We start from the raw sequence: 22041 nt of genomic DNA, 5'->3' as shown, positions 1-22041 counted from the left end.
TTGGTTGTTTAACCCTTAACATGCTAGGGGTATAATATCCTTTGTTCCCCACAGACGCATGTAATTTTGAAAAAAAAACAAAAAAAAAATTTTTTCTTCCTAACCTGTTTATTTGTGTTCACTGATCATGGGAAAAATAATAAAAAAATCGTAAGTGGCATATATTGCCCACTATAGGGCAGGGAAGTCTGGCAAAAAACAGGCGCTGACTCAGCGTGTGTCCCAGGCGGTCTGTTGCTTGCCAGCTGTCAGGCCGGTGTTGCCACAAAGATGTAATTACCTAATTATTTCAATGTCTCTGATTGATTTTTCATAGTTTTTCTGGGGGGAGCCCCGTCGGCTTCCCGGAGCTTTACCGGCTGATATGCTAATGTCAGACTTTGGCATCAGTCATGTGTATGGAGTTCTAGGGCCTACCGGGGACCACGAGCCAGAACCTGGTCCCCTCAGAGAGGCAAGGGGAGCAATGGCCTATAGAAACCCCCGTGTGGTTGGAAGCATTCTATGTCTGCCATCGACCGGGTCAAGCATCCAGAAAGGTAAGCATTCCAAAACAAACCCCTATTCTGGGGAAAATTGCTACCTAAAGCCGAACTAGTGGATAGAACTCTTCAACAGAAAACAAGGAAACTAGTATGACGTCATACGTCACCGCGCCGCTGTCTGCGCAGCTCCCCCCTCCCCGGGAGGGGGAAGGGGGAGCCCCAGACCTACCACGCCGGCTATCCACCCATCAGTTCTGAGGCTGATGCTATAGGCAACGGTTATGTGCTCCGGCTCCAGTGGTTGTTTCAGCACTGTACCTAGAGTGTGGTGTCTGTTTTCTAGGTGGTGCGTGAGCCGGGAGTGATTCTCCAGTACTCGGGCTGCATGCGCCTAGGGTTCCCTTCCCTAGGTGCCCTGTAAGTACTGCCCTTGGGGCTTGGGGCCACCTTCCACAAGTTCCTTGGGTCCTGCCCCTGCTTGGCCGTTTACTGCTTGGTTTTCGGCCGCTCTTTGTGTGCTCGGGTGTTCTGTCTCCCTTGTTCGCCTTAGAGTAAGGGGCAGTGTTTGCACTGGTGGGGCGCAGGGTACTGTGCAGCTTGTCTTTACCAATCATAGCGGCCGGCTCTGTTCCGCTTGGGTACGCTGTCCTCTTGCGGGGTTTTCTTTTTCTTTTTGTTTATCTACCTGGTGGGGGGGGGGGGGGTCTGCCTTCGTTCTTGCCCCTTGTGTCCCTTGTGTTCTGAGTATTTTCTGGTGGTACCCCCTGCTAGGTCCCCATGAGTGTACACGTCCCGGGGGTTCAGCTCTTAGAAAGTTGTTTGGTAGCTTTGGGTGCCGGTTAGCAGTACCCTGCCTGGGATTACCTGAGCGCGAGTCCTCTTAAAGTAAACGCTCGGGACCCTGGGACACCCCTGGGGGCGCGTGGGTCCCATGGATGTGACCCCAGAGTCCGCCCCTCGCTTCCAGCGAGTTTGAGGGTTGCTCTCACCTTTTGTCTCTGGGTGACTCTCTGTTTTGCCTCCGTTTGCTGCCTGTGGGGTCGGTGACACCTTCGACCCAGAGTCCTGCGAGTTTGGTTGCTCGTTGTGGCTCGGTTCCCCAGTTGTATAACAAAGCGGGTGCGGGCAGCAGGGGCGTTGCACTTGAGCCTTGGTGGTGGCAACGTTCTCGTGGTTTCCTCCCCGGGAGCCCCGGGGCTGCCCCGTTGTAGTTCGTTTTGGCACTTGGGGGTGTTGGTTGCTTCGGTTCCATCCACGCCCCCTTGTCTTTCCCCTGGTTCACCCTTCCTGCCTGCATCCGGTTCCTTACCGTCTGTAGGTTCGGGGCGGGGTTTTTGTTGGTGTTGAGACTCGGGCAGTCTCGGGGAATTCCCCTTCCGGGGAAGTGACGGGGGCATTTGGGCCTGTTCCTCCAGCCGTGTTGTATGAGTCTGCCAGTGGGTTCCCTTCCTTAGTGTTTTCACGGCTGCCCCGGTTTTCTGGTACGGCCGAAGCTTTGGGGGAACGGCTCGGCCCCGGGGCCTGTCGTGTAGGTTCCCGGGGCTGGGGAGGGGCTGACTTGGGGGGGCCTTGGCCCCGTTAGACCCCGTGGGGTTTTTTATCCCCCTCTAGGCGGGGCTTGTGGTTACGCGGAGTGGGGTCTTTCCTCCCCACTCGCCGTACGTGCTGTTGGACATCGGCCCCTCCCCGGGCTCGGTTCCTTGGCCTTTGAGTCGGTTGGTTCCGTCCTGTGGGTGGATGTTTCCTCCCCCCCTTTTTGGGACGGTGTTTTTGTCATGTTTCCCCGTTCGATGGGGTTCTGCGTGACTTCTGATCTCGGGTGCACCTGCGCCTTCGTGTGCCTTCGGGACTAGTGTTGGCTTCTGTGTTCTCGAGGGTACGGGAAGGTTTTTCGCTACTTCCCGCATTATTGGAACGTCTGTCGGCTCCTCGTACTTGTCGCCCTGTTGGGCTACTTGTCGCCCTGTTGAGCTACTTGTCGCCCTGTTGGGCTACTTGTCGCCCTGTTGGGCTACTTGTCGCCCTGTTGGGCTACTTGTCGCCCTGTTGGGCTACTTGTCGCCCTGTTGGGCTACTTGTCGCCCTGTTGGGCTACTTGTCGCCCTGTTGGGCTACTTGTCGCCCTGTTGGGCTACTTGTCGCCCTGTTGGGCTACTTGTCGCCCTGTTGGGCTACTTGTCGCCCTGTTGGGCTACTTGTCGCCCTGTTGGGCTACTTGTCGCCCTGTTGGGCTACTTGTCGCCCTGTTGGGCTACTTGTCGCCCGGTTGGGCTACTTGTCGCCCGGTTGGGCTACTTGTCGCCCGGTTGGGCTACTTGTCGCCCGGTTGGGCTACTTGTCGCCCGGTTGGGCTACTTGTCGCCCTGTTGGGCTACTTGTCGCCCTGTTGGGCTACTTGTCGCCCTGTTGGGCTACTTGTCGCCCTGTTGGGCTACTTGTCGCCCGGTTGGGCTACTTGTCGCCCGGTTGGGCTACTTGTCGCCCGGTTGGGCTACTTGTCGCCCGGTTGGGCTACTTGTCGCCCGGTTGGGTTCCTTTTTGGGCTCTTTGCTTCTTTGGCCAGTTTTATTGTTCCTGCTTCCTCTTTTGGCTCCTTTTCTCGTGCAGTAGTCCTGGCTGGCGCCTTCCCGCAGGGAGGGTGTGAGGTTCGGCCAGCGTGTTATGCGCATGCGCCGTGGAGTTTGTTTTGGTCTGGGCGGTGTTTCAGTGCTGGGGTTTTGCGCCCTTTTTTGCTACAGTGCTTCGCCTCTCGTTCTTCTCCCTGGCTGCGGTATGTGCCCCTTCGCGCCGGGGGTGTCCTGGTTCCCAGTTGTGGGGAAGACACCGTTGTTTTCCCTGTGTCATGGGTGTGGACCGCCTCCTTCGCCTCTCCCTGTTCTCCGGCGGGTCCGGCTCTGGCGTCTTCACCTGGCGGTGCTCCCAAGTTTTCTGGGCACGGTTGAGTCGTGTCAAGTTCGTGCCACCATTCGCCAGGTGAGTTTCTGCGATCTGGCGTCTTTTGGCCGGGCGCTGGATGCGACGGTGTTTATATACCTGTCTTTATTTAGGTATATTTTTGTACGACTGAGACCGTTCGCACACCAGTGACTGTCCCTTTATCACCCCTTCCTGTCCCCCTCATGTGCATGTCCAACCCATGCTGGAGTCATTCAGGGGACCCTCCTTTTTTAATGTTGTGAGGTGTGGGGGTTGTAGGGTTGGTTCTGTACTCGACTGGTGAGGCTCCTGGCTGTGCTTGCAGGATTTGAGCTCTGGCTCTTGGGTCCCGCCTATCTGGTAGAACTTGCGGGATAGTACCAGTGGATTGCAGTGGTGCTATTGGCACTTTTGGGGAACACTGTATTACCATCAGTGGTCTGTGCTTGTTACACGACCTACTTGCGAGCATAAGCCTTCTTGCTGGTTCGTCCGTGTACTTCCAGGGCGCACTGGCCTGTTTTCGTATGGCAGTTCCGGCCCGTCCTGGTTGTGGGGGTATGTGGGCCGGTGGACTGCTCCTAGCAGCTGCCTGGTGGGCCATCCTCTGGCCGGTCTGGCCTGACCTTGGGCCGGGCTTCAGGTGTAAAAGAGCTCCCAGTACCTCATCCAGCAGGTATCGAGCGGGGTTTTCTCCGCCGTCGGTCGCCTGGTGCAGGTTTCTGGGCCTGCAGGGTTTTGTCGTGTCTCCGTTGGCCCTGTCTGGGGTCTGCCTGCTCCGTTCTCTACCTTTGCAGAGGGGAGTTGCTATTTACATGTTGCATGTTGCAGTGGTGCCTGTTGCTGCTGCTGCACGTGTGCATTGGTACCGTGTTTCACGGTGGCGTGTCCTTGTTCCTGTGTCCGGTTGTGGAGTGGCACTTTGCTGCCGTTATGTGCCTGGGGATTGCGTGGGGGTTTTTGTCCCTGCCTGATTGTCCACCCCTGGTTGTTCTCCTGGGGTTTTTTGTGCTTCTGCTCTTTCTTCCTGCCTCCTCTGCAGCAGGGATGTTCTGCGTGTGTTCTTAGGCGTTGGTCAGCCTGTGTCCTGTGATGTGCTTCTTTGTCTCGGTCTATTGCAGTTGTTCGTGCCCCTTGGTTCGGGTCCTGTTCTGGCGGCGACCCTTTCGCCTTCTTTGGTTTTCCTAGCTTGCCCTGCCGGTTGTTGTTTTTTTTTTTTTTTTTGGGGGGGGGGGGTTCTTGCGATGTCTCGCGTCGGACCCGTCGTTTCTGAACTCCTGGCGGGCTTGCATGCTTCGGGGAGTTTTTCTGTTCGGCAGACGTTCCATCTCCTTGTGCCGCCTGGGTTTCGGTGGTCGCGCCCGAGATCTTCTCGCGGCTCCGCCTTTTTCCTGGGCTCGGGGGGGCCTTGTCGGGGCTGCTTATGTTCTGCCTCGTGGTCTCGCCTCCGGTTGGTGGTCGGGTGGCTTCGTGGTAGGTGTCCCACCTGCGTGCTTCTCTTGGCGGCAGTATGGGTATTTTGGCGGTCCTTCCTTTCCTGTCCCTTCTTAGGTGGTTACTCTTGTTAGCTTGGTTTACTCTCGGCTTGGTTTTCTCGTGGGGGTTGGGGGCCGTCGTCTTGCCACATACTGTCGCCTCTTTTCGTGCGGCGCAGGCGGAGCCGCTTCAGCTTGCTTTCGGTCTTGGTGTTGCTTCTGCACCGTTAGTCAGCTGTCTTGTGCGTCGTTTCACCTCCGGCCTGTTCGTGCGCCGCTTGCACCATCCTGGTCTCTGGTCAGCGTGCTCGGTCTTCTCCTCGGTTGGTAGTGCCCCTTCGGTTCCGGTGTGTTTTTTCGTCGGCTCTTTCCTTTGGGCCTTTGCCTCTGGGGGTCGGTTCGCTGAGTTTTCTTGCTCCTTCGGTTTTAGTGTTTTGGTTGTTTGGTGGCAGCAGTCTCCATCTTTTCTGGCGCGGGGTGGGGCTGCTGCATTCTGGAGGGGTCCAGGGTTTGTTGGTGCTTCGTTGGTCGGGCCGGGGGTGTGTCGTTTTTGTGTTCAGTGGCGGCCCTCCGCTGTTGTTTGCGTGCCACGGCGTTTGGGTCCGGAGCGCGTTTTGCGTTGATCCGGTTCTGTTCTTCCCGGTTCGCGGGTGATGGTGTCCCGGGTGGTCAGCCGTGTTCTTGCGGCTAAGCTGCCTGTATTCTTCCCTCATGCCTGTGGTGTTCGTGGCTTCGCTGCTCTCGCTGCCGTCTGGGCGACGTGGCCTTGCAGTCTTTCGGGCATGGATTTTTGGTGTTCATGCAGGGGCCTTGCTGTTCCCGGGATTTTCGGGGCTGTGGCGCCTTGGGTTGGCGTTTGCTGCCGGTTGTCTCGCCTTCTTGGGGGGTGCGTGGTGTCCGCCTCCCGGTTTTGTCCCTTTGACCTTCCTCTGTGGGTAGTTAGCTCCGGGGAGCCGACGGGGCTCCCCCCAGAAAACCAGCGTTGAATGTAATGAAACGCCATTTTCTGGGTGAGACCCGGAGGCTCCCCGGCAACCCTCCCTCCCTCCGGTCGGCGTTTTTCGCGTGTTTTGACATCCAGCCTCAGAACTGATGGGTGGATAGCCGGCGTGGTAGGTCTGGGGCTCCCCCTTCCCCCTCCTGGGGAGGGGGGAGCTGCGCAGACAGTGGCGCGGTGACGTATGACGTCATACTAGTTTCCTTGTTTTCTGTTGAAGAGTTCTATCCACTAGTTCGGCTTTAGGTAGCAATTTTCCCCAGAATAGGGGTTTGTTTTGGAATGCTTACCTTTCTGGATGCTTGACCCGGTCGATGGCAGACATAGAATGCTTCCAACCACACGGGGGTTTCTATAGGCCATTGCTCCCCTTGCCTCTCTGAGGGGACCAGGTTCTGGCTCGTGGTCCCCGGTAGGCCCTAGAACTCCATACACATGACTGATGCCAAAGTCTGACATTAGCATATCAGCCGGTAAAGCTCCAGGGAGCCTCCGGGTCTCACCCAGAAAATGGCGTTTCATTACATTCAACGCTGGTTTTTTGCTGTAATATTATTCAATAGTGTGTAGTGTGATATATTTATATAATAAAATGAGTGAATCATCGCTGTACTCAAAAATATGGTGTGCGTATTGTTGATTCAATTATGTTCATCAAACAGTGAACAAATACTTTGTCGGTTATTACACTATATACACAGGTTATATATAAGTATCTGCATGTTTTGTTCACCGTAACGAACCACTAAGTTGCTATTATGAGTCAAAATGTAACAAGGAGTGACCGCCGTGTACCAGCCAGTTACTCACGCCATCCCCCAACTCACCTGACTCACCCACATTCTCCTCCCACAATACTGTTTTTGCTTTTATTCACTATATACAGACGCTATATATAAGTATCTACATTCGTGTTCACCATAATGAGCCACTAAGTTGGTATGCTGAGTGGCAGTGGCAGCCCGCCACTGGCTGCAACTCCCTCCCTCACCTCACCTGACTTACCACCATTCTCCACCCACCATACTGGTTTTGCTTTTATATACAGACGTTATATATAAGTATTTACATGTTTTGTTCTCCATAACTGTACATCTAAGCTTGTATGGTGAATAAAGGCACAAAGACGTAGGACCTCACACAGTCAGCTGATGGCTGCCACCCTCAAGGCCAGACACACTAATATTTCTCCTCCAACAATACTGTTTGTGGTGTTATTACGCTATATACACATATTATATATAAATATCTACCTGTTTTATTCACCATACTTGTACAAGTAAACTGGTATGGTGCCCAAAGACCATCGTGGTAACCAGTAAACAATATGATAAATTGTGCAGATGACGCCACCACCCTCACCAAAATGGCAGCTCCCAACCTACTCCTCTTGCTGTTTATACCCTCTATACACACGTTATATATAAGTATCTACATTTGTGTTCACCATAGCGAACCACTAAGCTGGTATGGTGAGTGCAGTCAATAAAAGGTGGCCACACACAGTCAGAAGACATCACCACCCTCCCTCCCACTGCATTACTCCTCCCTCCATGGCGCACAGCGCTAAATATCACCACAATCCTGCTATTATCAGAACCCTGGTTAGTTTTATCACAGTCAGGGGTCTTCTGTAATAATATCATCGCTACATAATAGCATGAACAAGTATATTATGGCATTTTTAGGCGATGCTGTGGTCACAAGCTGAACAGCAGTGCTGTGAGCTCATGCTGCGTGCGTCAGGCTTGGTAGCTCACTCAATACTGAGGCCCCTAACACCAGGGAGTTTGGCCCACAATTTTTTTTTAAAATGGCATCTGTTTACAAGAGCCCTGATGAAGGTGTGGTAAACCCCCGTATAGCCGCGGGCCGTTTAAATCTTGCGTAGTACTCCAACACGTCATATGACGTCATATGACGTGATGCGCAATGTATAGCAAGTTACTCAACACTTCATATGACGTGTTGCGCAGTTTAAGGGTTAACCCTTCAATTGCGCATCGCATCATATGATGCTTTGACCGACTTGCAGTAAATTGCGCATCGCATCATATGATGCTTTGACCGACTTGCAGTAAATTGCGCATCGCATCATATGATGCTTTGGAGTACTACGCAAGATTTAAATGGCCCGCGGATACACGGGGTTCACTACACCTTCATCAGGGCTCTTGTAAACAGACGCCATTTTTAAAAAAAATCGTGGGCCAAACCCCAGGGTGTTAGGGGCCTCAGTATTGAGTGAGCTACCAAGCCTGACGCACGCAGCATGAGCTCACAGCACTGCTGTTCAGCTTGTGACCACAGCATCGCCTACAAATGCCATAATATACTTGTTCATGCTATTATGTAGTGATGATATTATTACAGAAGACCCCTGACTGTGATAAAACTGACCACGGTTCTGATAATAGCAGGATTGTGGTGATATTTAGCGCTGTGCGCCATGGAGGGAGGAGTAATGCTGTGGGAGGGAGGAAGGTGGCGTTGTCTTTTGAGTGTGTGTGGCCACCTTTTATTGACTGCACTCACCATACCAGCTTAGTGGTTCGCTATGGTGAACACAAATGTACATACTTATATATAACATGTGTATAGTGTGAGATAACAGCGAGAGTAGGAGGTTGGGAGCCGCCATTTTGGTGAGGGAGGAGCGTCGTCTGCAGGACTTATCATGTTGTTTACTGATGACCACGATGGTCTTTGGGCACCATACCAGTTTACTTGTACAAGTATGGTGAATAAAACAGGTAGATATTTATATATAATGTGTGTATATAGCGTAATAACACCACAAACAGTATTGTAGGAGAAATATTAGTGCGTCTGGCCTTGATGGCGGCCGCCACCAGCTGACTGTGTGAGTAGCTACGTCTCTCTGCCTTTACTCACCATACAAGCTTAGATGTACAGTTATGGTGAACAAAACATGTAAATACTTATATATAACGTCTGTATATAGAAGCAAAAACAGTATGGTGGGTGGAGAATGGTGGCAAGGCAGGTGAGGTGAGGTGAGGGAGGGAGTGGCAGCCAGTCACTGCCTGCCACTGCCACTGCCACTCAGCATACCAACTTAGTGGTTTGTCATGGTGAACAAAACATCCAGATACTTATATATAACCTGTGTATATAGTGTAATAACCGACAAAGTATTTGTTCACTGTTTGATGAACATAATTGAATCAACAATACGCACACCATATTTTTGAGTACAGCGATGATTCACTCATTTTATTATATAAATATATCACACTACACACTATTGAATAATATTACAGCAAAAAAACTACGAAAAATCAATCAGATACATTGAAATAATTAGGTAATTATCTCTTTGTGGAAACTCTGGCCTGACAGCTGGCGATCAACAGACCGCCTGGGGACGCACGCTGAGTCAGCGCCTGATTTTTGTCACACTTCCCCGCCCTATAGCGGGCAATATATGCCATTTACGATTTTTTTATTATTTTTCCCGTGATCAGTGAACACAAATTAACAGGTTAGGAAGAAAAAATAATTTTTTTTTTTTTTTTTTTTTGCTATGCGCCTGTGGGTGTCAAATGGTATACAGTGTGTCCTCACTTGAACGAACTATATGGGGCGAAGCCGATTCGTTCCATTCGTCCGGCCCCAACAACCTTCTTATTTTTATTTTTTTTAAACATATGCCAGGACACATTAGTTTGTTTCTATGTTGTGTGGTGCTTCATTATAATATCTTTCATGCTCTTTTGGTGTCAATAATAATCTGAGATGCGAGAATCACCATCCCCCACCCCACTCACACCATCCCCCACCCCACTCACACCATCCTCCACACCACCCACACCATCCTCCACACCATCCCCCACACCACCCACACCATCCTCCACACCACCCACACCATCCTCCACACCACCCACACCATCCTCCACACCACCCACACCATCCTCCACACCACCCACACCATCCTCCACACCACCCACACCATCCTCAACACCACCCACACCATCCTCCACACCACCCACACCATCCTCCACACCACCCACACCATCCTCCACACCACCCACACCATCCTCCACACCACCCACACCATCCCCCACACCACCCACACCATCCTCAACACCACCCACACCATCCTCCACACCACCCACACCATCCTCCACACCACCCACACCATCCTCCACACCACCCACACCATCCTCCACACCACCCACACCATCCTCCACACCACCCACACCATCCTCCACACCACCCACACCATCCTCCACACCACCCACACCATCCCCCACACCACCCACACCATCCCCCACACCACCCACACCATCCCCCACACCACCCACACCATCCCCCACACCACCCACACCATCCCCCACACCACCCACACCATCCCCCACACCACCCACACCATCCCCCACACCACCCACACCATCCACACCATCCCCCACACCACCTACACCATCCTCCACACCACCCACACCATCCTCCACACCATCCCCCACACCACCCACACCATCCCCCACATCACCCACACCATCCCCCACACCACCCACACCATCCTCCACACCACCCACACCATCCCCCACACCACTAACACCATTCGCCCCCACCACCTACACTCCCCACACCACTAACACCATTCGCCCCCACCACCCACACTCCCCACACCACCACCCACACACCCCACACCACCACCCACACACCCCACACCACCACCCACACCATCCCCCACACACCCCACACCACCACCCACACCATCCCCCACACCACCCACACCATCCCCCACACCCCCACACCATCCCCAACACCACTAACACCATTCGCCCCCACCACCCACACTCCCCACACCACCACCCACACACCCCACACCACCACCCACATCATCCCCCACACACCCCACACCACCCACATCATCCCCCCACACCCAACCACACCACCCAAACCATACCACACCACCCACACCGTGTATTGAAGCAGCAGGCTTGGAAGCGTCTCAACTCTCCCGACAAAAAAAAATGATGGGTTGACAGGTCTCCTCTCACACCTCCAGGACCCCCCCCCCACCCCCAGGTACCCGGCCATACACACCACAATGCCAAGTCAGCTATTGTTTTCTTCAGGAAACAATAAAACGTGTTAATGATTAATAATGTATATTAATACACGAAAATTAACATATTTTGGCATAAATATTTTACAGCTAAGATTGAGATTTATAATAGAGTATGAATGAGAGGTTTGGCAGCCATGCGTGGTCACCACCCTTCTCTCTCCACTTCCACCTCCCCTGACAACACCTTCCACCACTGACCCCACCTGCCTCCTTCCACCACCTGCCTCCCCCTGACACCGCCTGCCTCCCCTGACCCCACCTGCCTCCCCTGACCCCACCTGCCTCCCCTGACCCCACCTGCCTCCCCTGACCCCACCTACCTCCCCTGACCCCACCTGCCTCTCCTGACCCCACCTGCCTCCCCTGACCCCACCTGCCTCCCCTGACATCACCTGCCTCCCCTGACCCCACCTGCCTCCCCTGACCCCGCCTGCCTCCCCTGACCCCGCCTGCCTCCCCTGACACCGCCTGCCTCCCCTGACCCCACCTGCCACCCCTAACACCACCTGCCTCCCCTGACCCCACCTGCCTCCCCTGACACCGCCTGCCTCCCCTGACCCCACCTGCCTCCCCTGACACCACCTGCCTCTTTCCACCACCTGCCTCCCCTGACACCGCCTGCCTCCCCTGACCCCACCTGCCTCCCTTGACCCCACCTGCCTCCCCTGACACCACCTGCCTCCCCTGACACCACCTGCCTCCCCTGACCCCACCTGCCTCCCATGACACCGCCTGCCTCCCCTGACACCACCTGCCTCCCCTGACACCACCTGCCTCCCCTGACCCCACCTGCCTCCCATGACACCGCCTGCCTCCCCTGACACCACCTGCCTCCCCTGACACCACCTGCCTCCCCTGACACCACCTGCCTCCCCTGACACGCCTGCCTCCCCTGACACCACCTGCCTCCCCTGACACCACCACAAATGATGCCAGCCACCTCACCAAGGCCTAACGTTCACACGACCTGTGCTTGTTTTATTGGCCTCCTCAAAATTTATTCTAAATAGATATTAGTACAGTACGTAGGCTGTTAGAGGAGGGAGGGAGGGAGGGATCCAGGAAACCACCCCCCCAATGGCTCAGGGAGCGACCGGCCGGCCACACAATGCCAGCTGTTATCTACACCCCAATTGTATTAAAAATTCTGTGAAAAGGAAATGTGTTCAAACTGTTTAAAATATGTACTGTATATATTACAATTTTCACAATTATTATTGCTCCAATATGACATTTTTCTAATAAAAAGGCTATTTTCAGTGTAGATAATGCGATAATTATCATTAAATTGACTCTTGGCATCTGACAACGAGAGGAGAGTGAGTGGTCTCTGTGGTCAGGTGGAGGAAGGAGGGTGGGGGCGGGGGAGCATGTGTTGCCTCCTGACAACAACTCTCTCACCAATGCCCCCCTGACACCATTTTATCACCATTTTTATCACCATTTCTCCCTAGAAACTATGGGTAGGGATAATAAAACACTACATAACTGTTTACACTCTGGCGAATCATAGTTGATGACAGCCAGCTCTGACGCTCGGCCTCAGTGACCGCTTGGACGAACATTCCTCACTTAATCGAACATTTGTATGTTCCACTGAACATTTGGAACCGAATTCAATTTGTTCGGCTCTTCCGGGAATTCGATAGAGCGGGGTTCGTTAGTCTGAGGAAGCACTGTATAGCTATGCGCCATTTAAGGGTTAAGGACCGTCATATGCCTAACACTGTCGCCTCGTATCGTGCGCCGCTGGCGGAGCCGCTTCAGCTTGCCTTCGATATCAATGTTATGTCTGCGCTGTTTCGCAAGCTGTCTCATGCCTTGTTTCACCTCCGGCCTGCTCATGCGCCGCCTGAGCCATCCTGGTCTTTGGACAGAGTGCTCGCTTACCTTTCGTCTCCTCGTTTCGTTGTGGCCCCTTCGGTCCGGGATTGTTTCTCCAAGGCTCTTTTCTTGTTGGCATTAGCCTCTGGGGGTCGGGTAGGGGAGCTTCATGCTCTCCTCCAGCGCAGGGGTTTCTGCTCTTTTGGTCTTGGAGATTGTTTTGTTCGCTTGCAGCTGTCTCCTTTTCTGGTGAAGAATGAGACTGCTGCGTTCCAGAGGGGTCCATGGGTGGTTGATGCTTGGTTGGTCAGGCCGGGGGTGCATCATGTTTTGTGTCCAGTTGCGGTGCTTCGCCGTTATTTGCACGCCACGGCTTCTGTGTCCGGGGACGCGCTTTGGGTTGATCCAGTTTCCCTTCTTCCCTGTTCGCGGGTTCGGTTCTCCCAGGTTGTCCGCAGAGTTATCAAGTCCAGCCAGCCTGCGGTCTATCCCCGTGCCCATGACGCCCGTAAGTTCGCGGCTCTTGCTGCCGTCTTTGGGAATATGTCTTGTCTGATATTCGGGCGCGGGGTTTTTGGCGGTCGAACAGGGTCCTGGCTGCTTGTTACCTCGTGAATGTCACTGGGCCCCATCGGGCCTGTGTTGCTTTGTGTGGAGGTTGCAGCCAGTTGTCTCAACTTCGAGTTCAGGAGTGAGAGACCACCGCCTCCCGGGTAAGTCCCTCTTTTTCAATCTGTGGGTACTTAGCTCCAGGGAGTTGACGGGGCTCCCCCCAGAAAACCAGCGTTGAATGTAATGAAACGCCATTTTCTGGGTGAGTCCCGGAGGCTTCCCGGCATCCTTCCCTCCCTCCGGTCGGCAGTTTTTTCGCATTTTTGACATCCAGCCTCAGAACTGAGGTGTGGGTAACCGGCGTGAAGGGTCTGGGGCTCCCCCTTCCCCCTCCCAGGGAGGGGGGGAGCTGCGCAGACAGCGGCGCGGTGACGTGTGACGTTACACTAGTTTGCTTGTTTTCTGTTGGGGAGTTCTATCCACTAGTTCGGCTTTTGGTAGCAATTTTAACCAGAATAGGGGTTTGTTTTGAGGCGCTTACCTTTCTGAGTGCCTTTTCCGGTCGGTGGCAGACATAGAATGCTTCCAACCACACCGGGGTTTCTAAAGGCCATTGCTCCCTTGCCTCTCTGAAGGGGCCCGGTTTTGGCCGTGGTCCCCGGTAGGCCTAAGAACTCCATACACATGACTGATGCCAAAGTCTGACATTAGCATATCAGCCTGGCAAAGCTCCGGGGAGCCTCTGGGACTCACCCAGAAAATGGCGTTTAACTACATTCAATGCTGGTTTTTTGTTATTTTTTTATTTCTTGCACCTGGGTGTGTTGCAGGCTATAATTGCAGGAGCAGCTCAGGGGTTAAGGACCTGCCTGAAATGCTACGCGTACTAGTGGCTGTACAAGAATGTAACAACTCTTGTATGTATAAATAATAATACAAAAAAAATTGTTGAATCTGAATATCCTGGCAGGAAAAATTTAATTAAAACTCAGATGTTTCATATTAGTTTATTCATGTCTTTTAATGTTATTCTATAATTTTTCAGATCATCCATATGCCAGAAGATCTGCACTTGCCCTCCTGGCAACTAGTGCTTAAAATTTCTGGTAAGTGGCATACATTGTATGTGTCAATCAGTACCCAAGAGCTAAACACACACCAACACGCCTGTGGACATATTTACACCTTAGTGCAGCAAAAGTGTGCCTACTCAGAAATGTTGCATAAGCGGTTTGCGAACATTATGAAATAAATTAATAAATAATTTATTTATACCTAAGTCCAGTATAGTTAAGTTATTAGTCAATAATCATGCAGAATATGAATATTGAATTTTGAATATTTGTGTGTGATGTTTTATGGAAATCTATTAATTGCTTAACCACTCTGCAAAATAGAAATGTAATTGAATATTTATAAAGTAAAAAAATTCACAAATTTTATCAATAGATTCATATATTATTATTATTTTAATTTAATGACCGGAATGTGAATATTTTACGTCATGTGTCCTATGTCACATAATGAAGCAAGGTGCAACATGACCATTCAATGCTCCTAAATAAATTGTCCATATTTTCATCTGGAATGTCTGTAAATTATAGTGTGGGGAAGTCATGTTAAGGTTTTGCATCTTGTAGAATAATTCAATTTTCTTGGTAACTCACTTAAGAGTTTGTACATAAATTCAATGCTCCTAAAAATTTTCATGTATCAACCTTCCCATGAATAACATGCCATAAATTTTCCATGTATAGCAAACCATAAATTTTCCATGTATAACAAGCCATAAACTTTCAATGTATAACAAGCCATAAACTTTCAATGTATAACAAGCCATAAACTTTCAATGTATAACAAGCCATAAACTTTCAATGTATAACAAGCCATAAACTTTCAATGTATAACAAGTCATAAACTTTCCTTGTATAACAACCCATAAAGTTTTCATGTTTAACTAGTCATAAACTTTCCATGTATAACAAGCCATAAACTTTTCATGTTTAACTAGTCATAAACTTTCCATGTATAACAAGCCATATATGAGCTTATACATAGCATAAATATTAATATTGAGTATCTGTTCACTAGAATATTTTCATGTGTAGTATATCATATAAAGATGTTAAAAATATATTATTGTTTTGCAATACACAAGACTATACATGTAAGGTCAAACTGTCAATATTCATAATCATTAACAAAATTGAAAGTAATGATTAACTTTAGATGTTTAAATTTCATATAAAGTATATGTAAGTTATATCAGTGTTATACTCAGAGTTAATGCACAAGAGTTAAAGAGGCATTGCCTCAACATTTTGTGTTGTTGTGACGTGTAAGTCTTCTCTGCTCACAAAGATGAAAGTGTGTAAAGGAGAACTGCTATATCATTGTCCAGTATGTTTAAAAGACTTAAAAAAAAAGTCTTCTCTTAACTCTCACATGAGAACTCATACAGGAGAGAAGCCATATCAGTGTTTAGAATGTCAAAAGAATTTTTCTGATAAAGGTGCTTTAGTAATCCACTCGAGAGTTCATACAGGAGAAAAGCCATATCAGTGTTTAGTATGCTTTAAAGCCTTTTCAGTAAAATCCAGTTTAATATACCATGAAAGAGTTCATACAGGAGAAAAACCATATCAGTGTACAGAATGTCTAAAAAACTTTAAACAGAGGTCTGCATTAGACACACACATAAGAACTCATACTGGAGAAAAACCCTATCAGTGTACAGAATGTCCAAAAGGATTCAGTGAAAAGGGAAATCTAGTAAAACACATTCGAATTCATACAGGAGAAAAACCATTTCAGTGTTCAGAATGTTTAAGGGACTTTAAACAAAAAACTGCACTTGACACACACATGAGAACTCATACAGGAGATAAGCCACATAAATGCCCAGAATGTTCAAAATGCTTTTCTGATAAAGGTGCTTTAGTAACCCATATGAGAGTTCATACAGGTGAAAAGCCATATCAGTGTTCAGAATGTCCAAAATCCTTTTCAGTAAGATCAAATCTAGTAAATCATACAAGATTGCATACAGGGGAGAAACCATATCAGTGCTCAGAGTGTTCAAAAGGCTTTTATGAAAAAGCTAAACTAGTTAGCCATACAAGAATTCATACAGGAGAGAGACCATATCAATGTTCAGAATGTCTGAAAGACTTTACTCAAAAATCTGTTTTAGTAACACACATGAAAATTCATAATCGAGAAAAGCAATATCAGTGTTTACAATGTTTAAAAGTATTTTTTCATGCAGGCAGCTTAGCAAGACATATGCGAGTTCATACAGAAGAGAAACCTTATCAATGTTCGGTTTGTTTAAAAGCCTTTAAAGAAAAATCTAATTTGGTAAGACATGCAGCTATTCACACAGATGTAAAATCCTATCAGTGTCTAGTGTGTCTAAAGTCTTTTTCTGAGAGAGGGAAGCTAGGAAGGCATTCAAAGTGTCATACAGGAGAGACACCATATCAATGTTCTGTGTGTTTAAAAGACTTTAATGAAAAAGATAAGCTTGTTAGCCATTTAATAGGCCATACTGGAGAAAAACCATATCAGTGTTCAGAATGTTCAAAACACTTTTCATCCAAATTTACATTATTAAAACATAAGCGAATTCATAATATATAGAGAAATGTTGTGTGTTCACAATGCCATGAAGATTTTTTTGAAGATTTCATATTAAAATACTTGTGAGATCTTTAACCCTTTAACTGCGCAACGCGCCTGCAGGCCCAGGCTTAGGGTGTGCAACGCGCCCCCGGGTGTTTTTATTTTTCACGTTCCATTCAAAACTCCCTCGGCTACATGGGGTTCACATCAGCTTCCTCAGGGCTCTTGTAAACAGACCCCATCTTAAAAAAAAATCATGGTCCACATTGCCGGGTGTCAGAGCCTCAGTAGTGAGTGAGCAACCAAGGCTGGCGCTTGCAGCATGAGCGCACATCACTGCTGTTCAGCGTGTGACCGCAGCATTGCCTAATATTGTCAAAATATATATATAATCTGTTTTATTTAGCCATGATAGTATTATAGAAGAGCCCGAGTGTGATAATGACTGGGTACAATGTTCAAATATCAGTGATTCAATGCTGTTCACGATGTTCACAGTGTTAGCCACAGCACCACAGCATTATTTCGTCCATCTAGGAATCTTCAAACGACTTTTTAGGTTCCTTTTCAAAATAAACTTGTGGTCAATTATTCATTTACAGGTATTAGTGACCAGGATTGTGGTTATAATGAGCGTTGTGCGTAGGAAGGAGAAATTTTGGTGATGGAGGGAGGAAGGAAGAGAATTGAGGTAGCCTCACTGTGGGGCAGCCACTCTTGTTTTGCTCACCGTACTAGCTTCGTGATTCGCTATGGGGAACACACATGTACATGGGTATATACAGTGTGTGCAGAATAGTGTAATAACAGCACCAGGAGTATGTTGTGAGGAGCTATTTTGGTGAGGGAGGTGACGTCGTAATCGTGGCGTCGTCTGCTGTCTGCTGTGTGATTTGTCATGCAGTGTATGGTGGCCACTATACTGTTTGGACACAATACCGGCTTACTTGCATAGTTCTGGTAAATAAAACATGTAGATAGGTATATATAACATGTGTAAATAGGTATATATAACATGTGTAAATTGTGTAATAAATACAATAACAGTATGGTGGGAGGAGCAATGTTGGCGAGTAAGATGTTGGAGTGAGGGAGGACTGGCTGGGTGTGGCTGCTCACACTCGCGGTGTTCTGAGTGTGTTGATGGTGAATGTATATAGTGTGTGGCAGTGTAGAGTGTGTACATATTATTATAGTGTGGGTGTTGGTGGTGTTGTCGTCGTGTTCCTCCTTTACGGACAACCCAACCCACAACTCGGTAGAGTGCTTACACTTCACTAGGAGATCACACTAGGCGCTTCTGGCTCTTGGAGAGGGGCTCAACATCACACATTTAGGGGATGAGGCTCCAACACTTAGCCTCGTTGTCACATGCACACACCCACTCGAGCCCCTGTGACTCCCCACTCTCTCCTTATGTGATATGATCTCCTCAATCCCCTTTAACTTACTAGTTTTCGTCCTACCTTGTCCACAGCGGTGGTTCTTGGTTCTTTCTCTCTCTCTCTCTCTTCCTTTACTATTTCCTGGGAAGCCTCACTAGGACAAGGGCAAACACCAGCAAATTGGAATACATTTACTGGACAGAGCACATACACAATACATACACACATACAGTGGTACCTCGGAATGCGAGTGTCCCTGTATGCGAGTTTTTCGGAAGACGAGCAGTATTTACTCCAAAAATTTGTCTCGGAAGGCGAGGGTTACCTCGGGACGCGAGTTTGTTGATACGTGTACAGGCCGACCTAGCGGGTGGTGCTTCGGCGATCGTCGCCCCTCTGCCCCGCCGCCCCTCAGTTTACCATTGTCTCGCGCTCAGTGACTACCCCCACATCAATTCTTCTCGCGGATTTTCAGTGTTTTGTTGGATTTTTGGTGATTTGTCTATACAATTTGTTATTATATATCTCACCATGGGTCCCAAGAAAGCCAGTGGTAAGGATAAAGGCCAGAAAGCTCATGTGAGGATGACAATAGAGGAGAAACAAGAGATCATTCGGAAGCATGAGAACGGTACACGTGTTGTTGAACTTTGTAGGCAGTACAACAAAGCCACATCAACAATATGCACTATACTTAAGAAGAAAAATGAGATTATGGGTGCTAAAGTGGCAAAAGGAGTAAGAATAATGACGAAACAAAGACCACAAATACTGGAAGAAGTGGAAAAGTTGTTATTAATTTGGATACACGACAAGGAGTTGAGGGGTGATAATGTTTCGGAGGCCATCATCTGTGAGAAAGCCAGGGTGTTGCACGAAGACCTTCTAAAGAATACCCCTGCAACGAGTGATGCAGATACGAAAGAGTTTAAGGCAAGCAGGGGCTGGTTTGAAAAATTTAGAAAGAGAAGTGGTATCCATAGTGTTACAAGGCATGGGGAGGCAGCCAGCTCAGACAAACCAGCCGCTGGACGATTTATTGAGGAATTAAAAGAGTTTGCAGAGGCTGAGGGATACCTACCGCAACAAGTGTGTAATTGTGACGAAACAGGACTGTTTTGGAAAAGAATGCCTAAGAGGACATACATTACCAAGGAGGAAAAATCCTTGCCTGGACACAAACCTATGAAAGATAGGTTTACGCTTGTGCTGTGTTCAAATGCGAGTGGCGATTTGAAAATTAAACCCTTGCTAGTGTATCATTCTGAAAATCCAAGGGTTTTCAAACAGTATAAAGTGCAGAAAACCCATTTGTGTGTGATGTGGAAGTCTAATAAAAAAGCATGGGTGACTAGGCTTATTTTTTCGGAGTGGGTGAATGAAGTGGTGTGCCCTGCCATAGAAAAATATCTGCAGGAGAAACAATTGCCACTCAAAGCCGTGCTTCTCCTTGACAATGCTCCTGCTCATCCTCCAGGCTTGGAAGATGATTTGTTGCCTAGATACAATAAATTCCTCACAGTTAAATTCCTTCCTCCTAACACCACTCCTCTAATTCAGCCTATGGACCAGAAAATCATAGCGAATTTTAAGAAACTGTATGAAAGGGCACTTTTCCGGAAATGTTTTGAAGTGACTGAAGCCACAAACCTCACCCTCAAAGAGTTCTGGAGAGAGCATTTTAACATTTTTAGTGCTTTAAAACTTGTTGACAAAGCCTGGCAAGAAGTGACTCAAAGAACCCTGATCTCTGGCTGGAGAAAATTGTGGCCTGAATGTGTGAGAGAACTAGACTTTGAGGGGTTTGAGCCTATAAATGATGTGCCTATTGTTGAGGAAATTGTTAGTCTAGGCCAGCAAATGGGCTTGGAATTGGATGGTGATGATGTGGAGGAGTTGGTGGAAGAACACAACGAAGAACTGACCACCGAAGAACTCCTAGCCCTTCAACAGGAACAGCAAGCCAACGCAGCAGCGGATGATTCTGCAGTGGAGGAGGAGGTGGCAGCAGCACCAGCGAATGTCCCTTCTGCAGTAATTAAGAAGGTGTGTCAGATGTGGGAAGAGATTCAAACAACTGTTGAACAGACTCACCCAGAGAAAGCTGTAGTAGGCCATTGTCTTAATCTTTTCAATGACAATGTGATGCCTTACTACAGAGAGAGCTTGCGAAGAAGGGAAAAGCAAGCTTCCATGGACAGATTTGTGGTGAGGAAATCGAGCAGTGAGCCTCAACCAGGACCTAGTGGCACTCAGATAAAACGTCCCAGGGAGAGCACACCAGAAAGGTCCTCACTGCCTGATGTGATTATGGAAGGGGACTCCCCTTCCAAACAGTAACTCCTCTCCTCCTCCCCCCCTCCTCACCATCTTCCATACGCCTACAGCACTCGACAGCAAGGTAAGTAATAACTGGAACATAGTTTTGTAGGTTTATTTAGATGAATTAGGTAAATTAGGTATAAAAATTTAGTTTGATGTGGGGTTTTTGGGGTAGTCAGGAACGGATTAATTCATTTCCCTTTATTTCTTATGGGGAAATTAGCTTCGGAATGCGAGTTTTCGGAATACGAGGCGTCTCCAGGAACCAATTAAACTCGTAAACTGAGGTATGCCTGTATAATAATAATGAATCCTATACTCTATACTATTACAATCAGGTTGCACTCCAACACCATCAGAACTCTATCACCAGCTTTTTTTTTTTTTTTTTTTTTTTTGAGATATATACAAGAGTTGTTACATTCTTGTACAGCCACTAGTACGCGTAGCGTTTCGGGCAAGTCCTTAATCCTATGGTCCCTGGAATACGATCACCTGCCGCGAAGAATCGTTTTTTCATCCAAGTACACATTTTACTGTTGCATTAAACAGAGGCTACAGTTAAGGAATTGCGCCCAGTAAATCCTCCCCGGCCAGGATACGAACCCATGACATAGCGCTCGCGGAACGCCAGGCGAGTGTCTTACCACTACACCACGGAGACTGCAATTATCAAGAGACAGAGACAAGACTTATCAAGTGGTATCCTATCTTCTGGTTCCCCACCTGACACTATCAACCTCCTCAAGTAGATCAAGGCTACATACACTGTTGCACTATCAGCAAGAGAATATATATATATATATATATATATATATGTCGTACCTAGTAGCCAGAACGCACTTCTCAGCCTACTATGCAAGGCCCGATTTGCCTAATAAGCCAAGTTTTCCTGAATTAATATATTTTCTCTAATTTTTTTCTTATGAAATGATAAAGCTACCCATTTCATTATGTATGAGGTCAATTTTTTTTTATTGGAGTTAAAATTAACGTAGATATATGACCGAACCTAACCAACCCTACCTAACCTTACCTAACCTATCTTTATAGGTTAGGTTCGGTTAGGTAGCCGAAAAAGGTAGGTTAGGTTAGGTAGCTTAGGTAGTCGAAAAAACATTTATTCATGAAAACTTGGCTTATTATGCAAATCGGGCCTTGCATAGTAGGCTGAGAAGTGCGTTCTGGCTACTAGGTACGACATATATATATATATATATATATATATATATATATATATATATATATATATATATATATATATATATATATATATATATATATATATATAAACTTGTACAAGGAAAATCAGCATGTGAATGCAATAACATATATCAGTATAAATGTTCCTTGATACACAGCA

At 48.3% G+C, this 22041-nt stretch overlaps 1 protein-coding gene across 5 annotated transcripts in view; it reads left to right on the top strand.

Annotated features, from left to right (window-relative positions):
• LOC123763645 (zinc finger protein 84) overlaps positions 1 to 17606 on the top strand; it is a 135274-nt gene extending 117668 nt beyond the window's left edge. For all 5 annotated transcript variants that reach the window (XM_045750906.2, XM_069302142.1, XM_069302145.1 and 2 more), the window contains one exon: positions 14393 to 17606. In XM_045750906.2, coding sequence (XP_045606862.1) covers positions 15709 to 16989 — 1281 coding nt within the window. In that variant the 5' untranslated portion in view covers positions 14393 to 15708 and the 3' untranslated portion in view covers positions 16990 to 17606. The remainder of the gene's footprint in view (positions 1 to 14392) is intronic.
• The last annotated feature ends 4435 nt before the right edge of the window (positions 17607 to 22041 follow it).

This window comes from Procambarus clarkii, chromosome 5, assembly GCF_040958095.1.
Source record: "Procambarus clarkii isolate CNS0578487 chromosome 5, FALCON_Pclarkii_2.0, whole genome shotgun sequence".
Lineage (NCBI taxonomy): Eukaryota > Metazoa > Arthropoda > Malacostraca > Decapoda > Cambaridae > Procambarus > Procambarus clarkii.
This window is presented reverse-complemented; position numbering and strand designations above follow the sequence as displayed.